Source organism: Cygnus atratus, chromosome 3 (assembly GCF_013377495.2).
Source record: "Cygnus atratus isolate AKBS03 ecotype Queensland, Australia chromosome 3, CAtr_DNAZoo_HiC_assembly, whole genome shotgun sequence".
Lineage (NCBI taxonomy): Eukaryota > Metazoa > Chordata > Aves > Anseriformes > Anatidae > Cygnus > Cygnus atratus.
Genome location: NC_066364.1, coordinates 2,738,764 through 2,754,822, shown reverse-complemented (window position 1 = coordinate 2,754,822; position 16,059 = coordinate 2,738,764). Strand labels below are relative to the sequence as shown.

Here is a 16,059-nt window from a genome sequence, read left to right as displayed (position 1 = left end):
TGAAGGGTTCCTTCCTCAGCTACATAAGAGTAAAACTAATCCATGGTACATCTAAATTAGATCTTGCGGATTGACACCAATTGGGAATTTATTCCATCATATAAAACCTTTCGTTGCTTGATTTAAAAATAAATTTTAGGTGTTTGGTCAAATTCATGTTCAGCCTGACAAGTCATTTGCAAGATTAACTGAAAATGCCCTTTGATGAAATGAAAAAACAAAATGATTCTGATCAAGAGAGTTTCAGTCATTTAACTGAACATCTTCAGACCTTCAGCAAAACTTGGCTGCTAAGGTTGAAGACAAAAATTGCGGTGTGATCACCATCATACACAGATCTTCAGGATCTCCCCATCTGTGGCTTTATGAGTCCCAACATTTCCACAAGGAGAATATTCCCCAGCCTAGCTGATTGGCCAATGGGTTACTTTCAGTTGTCTGGATCTTTTATGCTTACATTGTTTCGTACATATTAATTAATTAAATATCTTCACCTCTAGTTACAGTGCTTTTCACACTCCTTAAGCACATTTGCAGGCTCCAAAGCAAACAATTAGCATTGCTTCTTTCTTATGTTTTTCTAACTCTGGCTTTGGTACAGTTATTGTTTTACTTCATTTGTTCTCTCAATCTGTTGACCAACTGGTTTAGATTTCAGAGAGGACTTCTATCAGTATCATAACCTACTCCAGCAGAGAAACTTTCCAAAATCATACCTTTACAGTCCAAATCCTAAAAACAATGCATTATATTACTTCTAGCAAAGTTCCATCTACCTCTAAGCAAAGAAACAAACAAACAAAATTACCTCTTTACTTATCCATATTTCCTATAAGTTCAGTAAAAAAAAAAAAACAGTTCTCTGGGCTTCAGTAAAGGCCACAAATTTAATGTTTTCATAAAACCTCAACATTTCTATTCTACTGTCTCTTTGAGCCCTTATAAGTCTGTCGAGGTTACAGCTATAAGAGCAAATGAGAGCAGTTCTCCCTACCAACTTCTCTTGGCTGCAACAAATCAGGACCTTATCGCTGCTCCCATCACCCAGCACCTCTGTCAAGAGCCCAGGATTTAATTCATAATTATTCACAGGGAGGCCCTTTAGTTGCTCTGTGGGAGGATCTTCTTCTGTAACAAATTATTAGACTTGCCTTTTTCTCTCTGTGCACAGTGTTCACTCTCAGTTCTGTCCTACATGAGGACACAGAGATGGAGGTATTTTTGGGGTGCTACCTTAAGCCAACCATGGCAGGGGGGACTCAGTATATTCTTGGAACCTGAAACCCCTACCTTGCATGGTTTAGCAGCTTTACAAAACAAATGCGGGCCTGTGATTCAGGAAAAAAAAAAATACAAAATTTCTTCCTTCCCTAATTTTGCTATTTGGATTATTGCCCAGATAATTCATATGAAAACCAAATCCAAGCAAGCAACTGTCTTGAAAATTGAGTAACCTCAGGTTCAACTGTATTAAAAAACATCAGCTTCAGGCAAAACTGATGGAACAGTTCATTCACAGCACTTTCACCAAGCTCTGGCCCTCATTTTATGTTTTTCTGATTATGCGTACATTGTGCTACAATTTATCAGCCGCAGTACTGTATTATAATATATATTAGCACTAGCTGACTCTGACTGTATGCATTCAGCTTCACTGACAGCTAAAAACCCATGGTTCAATGCATATTCATTGCTGCATTGCCATTTCTCAGCTGTTAAAACAGCTGCCTGAATCAGCAACAAGTTTCACAACTTAAAATAGATGTAACCCTGCAGGATACTCGGGCTCGATGCTCATTACAATTCTCACTGGTAGGCTGGTAGGAGCTGGGGATGTGGTGCACTTACTGCAGTATTTCACCACTCAAGCATAGCACTACCCCAAGTGTGTAAGCTACATTAGAGTTTCAGTTTGGAGCAGAATTGTGCTTTTGTAATAAATCTCCCAATCTTCACCACTTACCACGCTTTGGTTCACGTTATGGAGTGGTCTTGGGATGAATGAACCCAATTCCTTTAGATGGAGCTAAACCAGAAACGCACCACTGGCTTTGACCTGCTAATGGCACGCAGTTCTGGGGACCAAACTACATGTAGCGAAACGCAAACCTTCTTGAAATACACAGAGCGTAGTTTGGGACCTCAGCACAAACTGTTTTGTTCTGCACATCTGCTCCTCTCAGCCCATACCACTTGCTAAATGTAGGCAGGGCTGAACACAGCTGTCCAGCTTCCAGAGAGGAGCTGGCACTTCAGGCTAGTCTGCAAAAGAGGCAGACATTCATGACATAAACCTTGGAGCTGGATGGTTTCTACCCTCAGTGAACAGAACTGTTTCCTTCACATTAACAATCATACCTGGCTTTATGAAAAAAAAAAATCTAGCAAAACCGTAGTGTTCTATCTGGAGGCCACTCTTCATTCTCTTCCAGGTTCTCAGCTCTAAGAGCACATGCTCAATTATTCAGTCAGCAACAAATAAACTACCTTTGCTTTTATTCATTTGCTGTACCAGAAAACCATAAAGTCATTCATATGTATTTACATTATTGTACTTTTAATATCTGCTAGTCCTTCCCCCATTTGAGGTATTCACCACCGACTATCAAGGAAAAACCAAGTTTTATGCCATCCCCACGTGTTTTTATTTGTCATTATCAGGTGCAAATAAATGTATGTATTCCTGCAAGAACTTGGTATTTATTTTATATTACCACAATAATAAGAGAATTGCATTTCTTTAAAATAATGTAATGCAAAATATTTAATATGAAAAGGGATTCCTGAACATACTGTTTGCTCAGTGTCTTTCCAACACAAACATTTTACTGCTACTGCAATACCACGGTAGATAATACTGTAGATAGATGTTGATAATACTGGAAACTGTATTTCCTCTAGGAATTCCAGTACATATTTGCTGTGGTTCCTTAGCTGGCAACACAGTCCCTTCCTTCCTCCTACTTTAGTGCAAAAAACAAACTATGCATGTGATCACTTACAGAGTTGTGCCTAATTATATAAATGCACTGATTATACACACTTCTCAAATGGTGATAGACTTCAAAGTAGGTAAATTCTAAATTGTGCCATTAAGAAAATCTATTTGATGATGGAAATTTCTGTAATATCATATTGCAATCTCCTGCATTGCAATTTTGCTTTCAAGTCAGTATTAATTTAATGACAAATAACAGCTGAGAATAATAGAGTTGGGAAAGCAAACTGAAAGCTGTAAGATTTATAGTGTGATACTGGTCTGCAGATGTTAATGAAAGGCAACTAAAAACAATTTGGAAAAGCAATGGATCTAAGGTAAATAATGAGTAGAAAGAAGTTCTGCATGACAAATACGAATACCAAGTCTTCAGAAACTGCTGTTAACAAAGATGTGTACCTGCAAGACTGACTTATGCCTGTGTTCAGTTACTCAGAAGAAAACATACATGCCGCTGAATACTTAATTTACATGTATTGTAATATGCATGTACAAACCACTGGATGTACAAACCAGTCCCACCAGTGCACACCTAGATCAGCCCACTGATGCCACACATGCACTTACAAAAACCAAGCTGCTGCACAAGAGTTTACTACATGCACTTCCTTCGCATACCTGGTACACACTTCTGATTGATACACCCTTATCAAAGCACAGCTTTTTATTTTTAACACCAGATATTCACCAAATCCCTGGTTCTCCAACATAATAACACTTTAATGGAGTCATAGGACAAGTGAATGCATGAAAGCTCATATAGTCTTAGTACCACCTAACAGTTACTTTACCTATTGCATTAATGCCCAAAGTGAGTAGATTATTTCATGTAAGCTATAAGAATTTGTATGTTTCTACTGTAGAATCTGTATGTTGCATTGCAAGACCACAAGGCAGATCAGACAGTAATTACAATGCAGCAACACTATAAGACACGTCAACCTCTCTGCCTCTAGTTAAAGCCAGGTCTATAATAGCTTACATAGCAGAGAAGAGACAGAATCCATATCCAGAGAAAAATAGGATTGCATATTGAAAGGAAATAGTCAATCTTCTCTCACACAAACCCTAGCATCAAAACAAATGGTCTTGTTAAGTCACTGACTGCTACATTTAAACAAAGGAATTTATGGAGTATAAGCAACTTATAATCAGCAGGTGAGTGATGCTGAGTTCCCAAGTTCACAGATTGATCAGGACTTTCCCCCAAAGTTGAAGAACTCAGGTCTCAGACTTCGGCTACACCCTTCAGAATATGGGGCCTAGATTCACTTCGGTAGCTTTAAGATCACTGACTTTTACTCTGGTGCACCCACATGAAAAAATCTCTAAAAGAGATTAAACCTATCACTGCACAAATAACAAGGTATTTTCTTTTTGCATAAATTTATCAAAACTACTCACACATATTCACACTAACCTTTTCAGAAAAACTAGAATTTAAAACAAGTATGATCCAATTTCAACATTTGGATGAGGAGCTCCAACAGCAACACAGAGAAAACACATAGCAAAGAAAGTGATGTTGTGCTTATTGGCAACTTCTTTGACCTCCACTCATATGTGAAGCAATTCCACACCCTGCCCAGCATTACCTTTTGATATTCTTCCTTAGATTTCAAGGCAGCTTCCATCTGTTCCTGAGAAAATGTGTAGATGGCCGAGCGATACTGTGTGCCAAAGTCATTACCTTGTCGCATTCCTGGAGAGAGAGAAAATAGACCACACCATGAGGATCATGCTCCAGGCAGACTGGGTTGCAATGCATAAATTTGGTGGGCTTAAATTTAGGACTTTCCTTACACCTGGGTTAATACAATCTCTTATGTGCATATTCATTGTGTATGTTTATGAAGTCCAAGCCTTTCTTTGGTTGAATAGTCCTTAAGATACTCAACTCTAATATCTCTTTTTAAATGACATGCAAATAAGACGTGAACATTTTACATTTTGGTAAATCACACAGTAGTCACAGATGTAAAACCTTAAATAATCAAGCTGCAGTTACTGTAATCAAGGTACTCTTAAAATACTTATTTTGAACCATGCAAATGCTATTAAAAAAACTTTGATTTTACCAACTGCTTGAAAATTTTCTTGTGCTGGAGGGTTACACCTTAATGACAGAAAGGTTCAAAATACCCATGAAGATAACTAGCCATTCTCCTCTATTCACAAACAATGCTCTTGCTAAAAGACTGGTATGCATGTATTGCTGAATTAAGGCTGGAACAAATATATTAATTCCTACCGTCAGCATCACTACTTATGGTGAGAAGAAATGACTCTTATGGAGTCTGAGCTCCAAAAAGGACTCAGATAGAGAAACGTGCTAAGAAGGTTTGGAGAAAGTATGGCTGTTTTTGTACCTTTTTACAGTGAGTAATGCTTAGTAATAGCAACCCTTACACACTTTCTCAGAGTCTGGCAGAAGTAGAAAACAAAGGTATGTACATACTCCACTAAATTCTATTTGTAACTTACATGTGATAATATCGATGTCAGGAATATATTAATACTTTTTACATCTAACATTATAAAAAAAAAACCCTGATTGTACATACTCAGTAACTCCTAGAAACCATACCATAAATGAATTATATTGGTACAAGGATTAGCCTCTTTATTGCCGATGTATGTACTCCTTCCAAAAGACTAGTTGTATGAAGTTGCTTATGTACATATTTCCAAATTCAAAGCTGGATTCTACCTTCAAAAGTACAAAATAATGGGCCAAAGTAGAGGGAAGACTGCTATTCCCTTCGGTGGATAGCCCAGATATGCTTTGGCTTGGTGCAGTTCTAAGGAGCCACACTGGCCAAAGGCAACGCTGCCTGGCATCGCTACCCGTTCCCATTCTCTCGGGCAGCAATACTGGAAGCCGGTTCTGCTGCGGTTCATTCCATAAAGCCTTAGAGAGGAGCTTTAACATTAAGACTAATCTGGAATTGCAGTTTTGCAGTTTCAGCCTTTCATAACTTTATTTCCAATTTTTCATTTGGAAAAATAACTTTTTGCTTTGCTGTACTAAAATGTATTTATTTTTGAGTTTGTCTGACATTTTCTGTGAACGTGGGTGAGTAAAATACCTTGGGTGATGTAATATTTCTGAAGTAGACTCAAAGCAACCAATTCCTCCCAAATGTCTACAACCCAAGGCAAAATGGAAATCATCAGGATGAGTCTTCCGACTGTCACTGTGCTACAGAAATCCCACTGAAGACTAGCATCAACAGTCAGGACTACGGAGACAAAATAGAAGAAAGCTGTAGGTCCCAGTACCCCCTAGCAAAGGGCAGAGGGTGGAGAAAGAGCCTGTGATACCAGGGGGAGAGGAAAAGATGCTATCAACATAATTCTGCTTATTAAAGTATGATAACTTTTATCCCTTTTGTACTTTCAAAGGAAACAGAAAACTGGTTTAAAGGACAGTACAATATCAAATGAAACCTGGCTGAAATATTTATGACTGAATGTGATTCTGAAAAATATTATGGAGTTTTCACGTTATTTGGGTTACATTTTAAACACCAAAATGTTACATTACTATATGTAAGAACAACAACTACTTTCTTCATCAATACTTAATAGTATGGGCTGCAAGACAGACAATATTTTGCTCATTACTTTGCAAGTTATTTTAGGGTAGTAGAGACTTCTTAACAAGTCAGTGCTACTGAATAGTTAGGCATAAAATGAATAGAGGACAGTAAAGCATTAGTTTTGCCAGGATATGTTAATGCTGATTGATGTTTGTGCTTAAGCATTAGCATTCTACAAATCTATTTATTGCTTAACAAACTACTTAACAACTGACTGGGGAGCAGATTACAAAAATCTCTATAAATGGATGATTCCTATATCAAATGCCAGAAATGCAAGCATTTCCAGAGTGTATTTTAGCATGAGTTCCTGTGCATGCTGAAGGCAAACATTTAATATATGCATGTGCCACCATTACATAGCAATAGGGAAGCGGTCAGCTTAATTAATTTATTGAAAAGAAAGCTCTTCAGTCTTGCCAAAATTGCATAACTAGGTAGGGCAATTAAAAGCCAAAGTACACAAAATCCAGATGGGAAATAGGTGACACTGAAACAGCGAAAAGCATTCGTCATTGTAACAATGTACCAAGACCTACATCCCTTTCTTGTGAGGGCATTACATGAAGGCTATACATTTTCCCCCAAAGTATACCATAGCTTTATGAGCTCAGTGATTAAATCATAGAGTTAAGGATGAGGTCAGATGGTGCAATAATAATGGCCCCTCCTAGCACTGAAGTGTTAGCTGCAATGTTACACCATCCAATAGCCACGAAAAAGACTGAACAGGTAATGTAAGAATTACCCAAAAGTGTAGCCTAACTGTGATCAATCAGCTAGGCTAAAATGTCATTTATTTTCACTTGTTCCTTAAATCAATTTGTACCTAAATCTCCCACAGTAAGTAGCTAATGCATTGTCTGACTAAGACACACAGACTACAAAATACTAAAATAAAATAAATTCCATGTGTATAGACTTAATCAAGTTACCACTGTTACTGCTGTTATTTATAATGTACTTCATATGTGCAAACTTACTTCTCAAGGGTCCATCACTGATTTTGTAAAACCCTCTGGCAACTCATACTTGTTGAGATTCACTAACTCAATGAGTAGCAAACAAGGCAGGAAATTCAATTTACAAAACAACAGTGGTAGGATGACTGAGCTTAACAATCTCATCTTTGTCTGAAAGAAAGTCAACTAAATCAAAAATGATCTCTGCTTGGCTATCTAAAAATTCTACAATGTCATCTGTAATTAGCTTTCTTTCCTTTTCTGGAATGTCATTCTTACTTTGTCTGATTTATTATTATTATTATTCTGTCCCTCTGTGTTAAAATAATACCACAGTTATACACATTAGGCCTCAGATAAGAACGAGAAAATATGACTAATTAATTTAATACGGATGCTAAAGCTATTGGAAGATATTGTGTACTGCTATATCAAAAAACATTCTTGTCAGGGATTGTCAACTTTGCTGCCATTGATTCTAGCTAAATTGGGTACACATTAGATTCTGAAAAAGTTCTATGCTGAGACTAGTCGACTTCTTATCTATCATGTACCAAAATGGTTCCACTGAAGTCACAACATTTGTTCAAAGTTTTTAATAATACAACTGAAAACACAAATAATCTCCATCAGCTTCAAGTTATTCACCCTATGTTCAAGTTCTCAGGTAATTAAACAAAATTGACACCTTCAGAATTGACATCTACTGCAAACTGTAAACAGACATCATAAAAGCATCAAGATTTGGAAGGACTTTGAATGACCACTATTTTTTGTTACATTTCCACAGAAAAAATTGTAAAGCTTTTGACATTATGGATTGGATGGATTAAAGCAAGATTTACTACCACTAATGGATGCATTTCAGTATCTAACTTCCTGCAAAAATTCTCTACAAAGAGTTTTATCAGAATGAAATACTTGCCTTCTTGAAGAAATTTATTTCTTTTCACCTGTATCAGATTCCACTTCCAAGAGACACATATAATTTTGTTTTAATTCAAAATCAAAACAGTGTATCAGATTTGTCTAAATCTTCATTACTGGAAGAAGGAATATTCCTACAGAACATCAGCTGAACACCTTCAGAGCAGCAGGATCTTCCACGCAGGGCAATGCTAATTGCCTCCAACTGTTCTGCAAGATATCTAAAAGTCATTCTGCAAAATCTGCCGGTTTAGGGATAGAATTTATGGTTGATACTCTTTTCCTCAAGCATTTAATATATGGGTAGATGTGTCAGTAGGGCCTGACCTTCCTCAACTTTCTTTCTAGGCTGAGTCGATAACCAGATTGCTTCTTGTCCTGGTTTCAGGTAGGACAGAGTTAATTTTCCTCCTAGTAGCTGGCAGGGTGCTATGTTTTGGATTAGGATGAGAAGAGCGCTGATAACATGCTGATGTTTTAATTGTTGTAGAGCAATGCTTACACCAAGCCAAGGACTTTTCAGCTTCTCGCTCTGTCCTGCTAGCGAGCAGGCTGGGGGTGCAGCAGGAGCTGGGAGGGGACAGACCCAGGACAGCTGACCCAAACTGGCCAAAGGGGTATTCCATACCATCTGACGTCATGCTGAACAATATATAGGGGTGGCTAGCCGGGGTGGGGGGGCCGGCTGCTCGGGGATAGGCTGGGCATCGGTCAGCGGGTGGTGAGCAATTGCATTGTGCATCACTTTGTACACATTATTACTATTATTATTATTATTGTTATTATTATTGTTATTATTTTCCCTGTCTTAATAAACTGTCCTTATCTCAACTCACAGGCTTCACTTTCCCGTTTCTCTCCCCCATCCCGGAGAGGGAGGGGGGAGGGTGAGCGAACGGCTGTGTGGTGTTTGGCTGCCAGCCGGGCTAAACCACAACAGTCAATTTGGCGCCCAACGTGGGGCTCGAAGGGTTGAGATATCGACAGATTTGACCTGAGTGTGTTAAACTAAAATTGGTATAAGTATTCGACCTGCTTAATAGTTGCTAGTCACAATGTTGATTGCTTTCATCTCAAGTCTGCTATACCTGTTTCCCAAATTGAGTATTATAGCAAGTTACTGTCTGTATGTGCTCCCTGTCATGCTGTTTATCCTTTCCGGGCCCTGGTTCAAGATTGTTATGGTACTGTGTGGTGTAACGATGGCTTATGAAATGATGAAATATCTGGTCATGACTCTAACCTGGTATTTGTACTCAGCACTGTCGTCGACTCTATACTTCGGAAACCATATCTCAGAAACTATTAGCAATTACACCTATTGCCTTTTTTCATCAGGGAGTCAATCTCTGGAGGGGACAGGGGAAGATATTTTCTCCTACCTGTTCACTCTCCCTTCCTCCTTCACCACCCTCTTATCCCCCGAGCTAGTTACGGTAGCTCTCCAAGATGTTGAATATCCTTGGGATACTCAGACCAGCATGTTCTTGTTGTTATGTCTCCTGAATGCGCTTCAGGTTTTGTTTAAGGTTAAACAACTACTTAGGAATCTCATCCGGAGATCTGTCTTGAGGCGGGATATTTGCGAGTGGCAGGGAGTGTGGGAGGATATGGGCAGGTTTCTAGGGCAGTGGGCACCTCCAGTGTTTTGGACGTTCACCCCTGAACAACTGCAAAATCCTAAAAAACTGGTAGAATGTTTGAAAAAAAGGTGTCATGACTCCGGCAGTTCCGAAGTGACACAAATCACTGTGGCGTGCTGGGGTCTGGCCTGTGCCTATCGAGCTGCAATTGATGCTACTATCAACCTAGTGACAGCTCCCGCAGCCGTTCCAGCTCCAGCTCCCGCAGCCGTCCCGGTTTCGGCTCCTGCAGCCGTTCCAGCTCCCGCAGCCGTTCCAGCTCCAGCTCCCGCAGCCATTCCAGCTCCAGCTCCCGCAGCCGTCCCGGTTCCAGCTCCCACAGCCGTTCCAGCTCCAGCTCCCGCAGCCGTTCCAGCTCCAGCTCCCGCAGCCGTTCCAGCTCCAGCTCCCGCAGCCGTTCCAGCTCCCGCAGCCGTTCCAGCTCCAGCTCCCGCAGCCGTCCCGGTTTCGGCTCCTGCAGCCGTTCCAGCTCCCGCAGCCGTTCCAGCTCCAGCTCCCGCAGCCGTTCCAGCTCCAGCTCCCGCAGCCGTTCCAGCTCCCACAGCCGTTCCAGCTCCCGTAGCCGTTCCAGCTCCAGCTCCCGCAGCCGTCCCGGCACCCACAGCCGTTCCAGCTCCCGCAGCCGTTCCCACTCCTGTGGCTGGGTCAGAGAAACGAACTGTAGCAGTGCAAGTTGCCCCTGCAGAGGGTACTCCAACCCCTGTGGCAGACCCTGTGGCTGGGTCAGAGAAACGAACTGTAGCAGTGCAAGTTGCCCCTGCAGAGGGTATTCCAACCCCTGTGGCAGACCCTGTGGCTGGGTCGGAGAGGCGAGCTGTAGCAGTGCAAGTTGCCCCTGTAGAAAAGGTGAAAAAATGGTATAGAGACTCAGGTCGTTTAGAACGCAGAAAGTCTTCTGCTAAGTCTGGGCGTGGAGAAGACGAGGCTGGGCCATCAAGTGTGCAGGAGGATGAAGATGAGGATGAGGATGGTGAAAAATCAACAGTAACTACCCGAACCCTATACCAGCGTGAGCTACGAGATGTGCGAAAAGATTTTGGTCGCTGTATAGGTGAACAGCTTGTCACCTGGCTGCTCCGGTGCTGGGACACTGGAGCCAATGGTGTGGAATTAGAGGGCAGGGAAGCCAAACGGTTGGGATCCCTTGCTAGAGATGCAAGCATTGACAAAGCAATTGGAGATGGAGCACGATCTCACAGCCTCTGGAGGCGTCTCCTGTTAGCTGTGAAGGGAAGGTATCCCTACAAGGAAGAACTTGTATGTCTACCAGTCAAGTGGACCACCATGGAGAAGGGAATCCAGTACCTGAGGGAATTAGCCGTACGGGAAGTAATTTATAAGGACCTAGACGACGCACAAACATCCACAGATCCAGATGACGTCCAGTGTACTCGACCCATATGGCGGAAGTTTGTACATAATGCACCATCAACATGGGCCAGCACATTGGCAATAATATCCTGGAAAGACGGTGAAGATCCCACAGTGGGTGACATGGCTAAACAACTCCGGCAGTACGAAGGAAATCTCTCCTCTTCCCTACAGGCCTGCGTCTCGGCTGTGGAGAAACTCTCTGAAGAGTTCCACCAACTTAAAGAGAATTTATCTTCCCCCCCACCTGAACAAACCAGTGGCCACCAACTAAAAGAGAATACTTTGGAGAAACTTTTTGAAGAGGTCCACCAACTTAAAGAGAATTTATATTCCCCCCCCCCCTGAACGAACCAGTGGCCACCAACTAAAAGAGAATACTTTGGAGAAACTTTTTGAAGAGGTCCACCAACTTAAAGAGAGTGTATTTTCTTCCCCACCTGTACGAACCAGCGTCTCGGCTATTAGGGGTAAACGCGCATCCGTGCAAAGAAGACAATATGGTGGGTACACACCCCGCGCCACCCTGTGGTTCTACCTACGTGACCATGGAGAGGACATGAGAAAATGGGATGGAAAATCTACTGAGACCCTAGAGGCACGGGTACGTGAGTTACAAAAGAAAACAATCGGGAGAAAGGGGTTCTCTGAAAAGTTTGCTGCTCCAACTTCTAGCAGGCAGTCTTTTAAACACAGAAACGAAGATTCTGACCAGGACTAGAGGGGCCCTGCCTCCAGCCAGGGGGAGGAAAGGGACAACCGAGTTTATTGGACTGTGTGGATTCGATGGCCTGGCACGTCTGACGCACAGAAGTATAAGGCTTTAGTAGACACCGGTGCACAATGTACTCTAATGCCATCAAGCTGTAAAGGGCCAGAGCCCATCTGTATTTATGGCGTGACAGGGGGATCCCAGCAGTTAACTGTATTGGAAGCTGAAGTGAGTCTAACTGGAAATGAGTGGCAAAAGCACCGTATTGTGACTGGCCCGGATGCTCCGTGCATCCTTGGCATAGACTATCTTAGAAGAGGATATTTCAAGGACCCAAAAGGGTTCCGCTGGGCTTTTGGCATAGCTGCCTTAGAGACAGAGGACATTAAACAGTTGTCTACCTTGCCCGGTCTCTCAGAGGACCCTTCTGTTGTGGGGCTGCTGAGGGTTGAAGAACAGCAAGTGCCAATCGCTACCACAACTGTGCACCGGCGGCAATATCGCACCAACCGAGACTCCCTGATTCCCATCCACGAGCTAATTCGTCAACTGGAGAGCCAAGGAGTGATCAGCAAGACCCATTCACCTTTTAATAGTCCCATATGGCCAGTGCGAAAGTCTAATGGTGAGTGGAGACTAACAGTGGACTATCGTGGCCTGAACGAAGTCACGCCACCACTGAGTGCTGCAGTGCCGGACATGCTAGAACTCCAGTACGAACCGGAATCAAAGGCAGCCAAGTGGTATGCCACAATTGATATTGCTAATGCATTTTTCTCCATCCCTCTAGCAGCAGAGCGCAGGCCACAGTAGGATGAGAAGAGCGCTGATAACATGCTGATGTTTTAATTGTTGTAGAGCAATGCTTACACCAAGCCAAGGACTTTTCAGCTTCTCGCTCTGTCCTGCTAGCGAGCAGGCTGGGGGTGCAGCAGGAGCTGGGAGGGGACAGACCCAGGACAGCTGACCCAAACTGGCCAAAGGGGTATTCCATACCATCTGACGTCATGCTGAACAATATATAGGGGTGGCTAGCCGGGGTGGGGGGGCCGGCTGCTCGGGGATAGGCTGGGCATCGGTCAGCGGGTGGTGAGCAATTGCATTGTGCATCACTTTGTACACATTATTACTATTATTATTATTATTGTTATTATTATTGTTATTATTTTCCCTGTCTTAATAAACTGTCCTTATCTCAACTCACAGGCTTCACTTTCCCGTTTCTCTCCCCCATCCCGGAGAGGGAGGGGGGAGGGTGAGCGAACGGCTGTGTGGTGTTTGGCTGCCAGCCGGGCTAAACCACAACACTTCTTAAAGATATTAACAAAATGTATTACGCTGGGAGATAAGGCCTCTGACAGGAAGAAAGATCTTCACCAACTCTTTCAGAAACTGCAATGATAGAATGAAACACTAAAAAAACCTTCATCCACAGCTGTAACCATTAGATACGTTGATCTCAAGCCCATTTCTCTTCAACAGGTAATTTAAGGAAAAGCTTCCAGGGGCCTGAAAGCATAAAGTCATCTTACATGTCCCATCCTACCTGGGCCACTTGGTCACAAAAGCCCACCTGGAGGACTTGTTCCCAGTGTTGATCAGAATCTCTTTAACTACAGATAACCAGGCAGTGTTTCAAGGGCTACCCAACGTCCTTGCCATGAGGCAGAGGAAGCCAAAGCCTAGGTGATTTATCTGATTTTTATCTGCTGTAAGAAGACCGAGAACAGAAGCACATCCTTGAGCCCTGTGTTGGATTCTACAGGAGACTGAAACCCGAACCCCCATGGCCAGCCCGGGGTTGGCAAGATCACCCTGTTTCATCTGGCTGTACTTTACAAATGCCAAAGGTTGCAAGAGAGTAACTGGCAGAAAATGCAAGTATCTCTCTCTGACCTGATGATCAGGAACGCACCTGTCAGTAACAGGAATAAACACTCCCTGGAGTCAAAAGGCTGGCACTTGGTGTTGATACCTGAGGCAGAGAAAATCAGCTGTCATGCTGAAGACAGCTTTAAAAACCTCCCGTCACAGGGACGTTTAGGTAGCCTGATTTCAGAACTGAGAGAAAATCAGAGGATAGAATAGACAGATAGAAAAATATGTGGTTTTGGATAAGGCTGTGTGGTGCCAAAGAGCGTCAGCCCAAAGCACAGTGCCCGTGTGAGCACTGGCCAGTCCTTGTAAGCTCTTGTCTCTAGAGAACCAGTGTAGATGAGGGCATTTGGAGCTCTAAGTGTGTTTAGGTCTTGGAGATGGATCATATTTGGGAATTTCACTATGGTTGACTGAAGCAACTCAGTGCTGCGCAGCCTGGACCACTCTGGAGACCATAAAATTTCCTCACTCTGCCAGCAGAGATTAGAACACCAATTAATCAAAAAATGCCCTCAAGAGCCAAGCGCTTGCTCTGTCTCATGTGATAACTAGGAGAAACAGAAATTTGTGGCCACAAAATGGATGGTAGATGGAAAGGACAGGGAGTTGTGATGTTATCACAGTTTCTGCAAAAAGAACAATTCCCAGGTTGAGAGTGCCACGTAATGCAAACACGCAAACAGACTGCCACTGGAGAAATTATTATCTGCCAAAATATAGATAATAAAATATAGATAATATAAATAACAGATAATATGAAATAAATGGCTCTAGAAAGCCCTCTTACCAACACTTTGATATCATCTGAAGCACCGGTGTAGGAATGACTTTGTTCTGGATCTTGTTGGTATCAAAGTAGCAAATGCTAGTTCTTCTTTGACTCGAATGATCAGAACTGAAAATTTCCCTGTCTTGATGCAGCTAGTCGGTGCTTTTTCCTTCATAGTTTCTATTCTTTGTGAAAGCTACTGTGTCTTCTTGGCTGGGGCCAAAGAGTTGCTCCTTTAAAGCAACTATCCTGCTGTTATGCTAAGTTTGAGTTTTTATTGTGCTGCTGTTTACGTAGGCCATTGTCCTTCCTATCTAACTTCAGGGTATCTTAAGGTCAATAAGTAATAGGTAAATCCAAAGCATTAATAAAAGCATGTATTTCCCAGAACAATACTTTATTATTATTCTTTTCTTTAGAAATGGAGAATTCATTGCAAACGAGAAGATTCTTCCCAACGAGTGATTTTTGAATATATTTCCTACAGAAGGCTGACGCAAAATATACTTTATTTATTTCTTTGGCTAAATCAGGAATTTCTTCTTAAGACTCAACCCTCTAAAGACTTGAAAGCAATACTTACACAACACTTCTTATCTTCTCTCCATTTAAAAATAATAAAAAAATGTAATGGCATCATTCGTCAACCTTGCTATTCTCAGAGGATCCCAAGTATAATGGAGATAAATGACTAAAGTCTGCTACTCTCTTCTGTGCCACCCAGTGAAATTTTAAAGGGCAGTTCATAACTCTTATTTTTATCATAATTTTTTTCTGTGATTTATAGACTTTTCTGCAGCTGTCACTTATTTTCTTATACCCACAGAAACCTGATGTACTGATTGGTCATTTTCTTTTCCCCAATCAATGCTTTCTGAGTTAAGACTAATAAAACTCCTTCCTTCAGCTCATCATATAATTATTTAGTAAAAATCAATTGCACCATGTCACCCTGGCTTGATGTCATCACTCACTGTAATGATTACATCCATACAGTTTAAAAGTTGCCAAGGGAAAGTAAAACTCTTTATAGCATATGATTAAGGGAGAAAAATGTTAATAGAAAAAGAGTTAGTTACAGTGCTGTGGATTGAGAGTTCTTGATGATTTTCAAGGTGCTGGGGTGCAGGAAGGATAAATGAAATATAAAAGCATTTCTTCAGAAGGTCACAATACAATAATGAGTTTGTACATATT

The 16,059-nt window shown here is 41.7% G+C and overlaps 1 protein-coding gene across 2 annotated transcripts in view; it reads right to left on the bottom strand.

The window, feature by feature from the left end:
- The window catches only part of MSRA (methionine sulfoxide reductase A), a 278,841-nt gene that overhangs the window by 86,931 nt on the left and 175,851 nt on the right, over positions 1–16,059 (bottom strand). For both annotated transcript variants that reach the window (XM_035563709.2, XM_035563708.2), the window contains one exon: positions 4,594–4,700. In XM_035563709.2, coding sequence (XP_035419602.1) covers positions 4,594–4,700 — 107 coding nt within the window. The remainder of the gene's footprint in view (positions 1–4,593; positions 4,701–16,059) is intronic.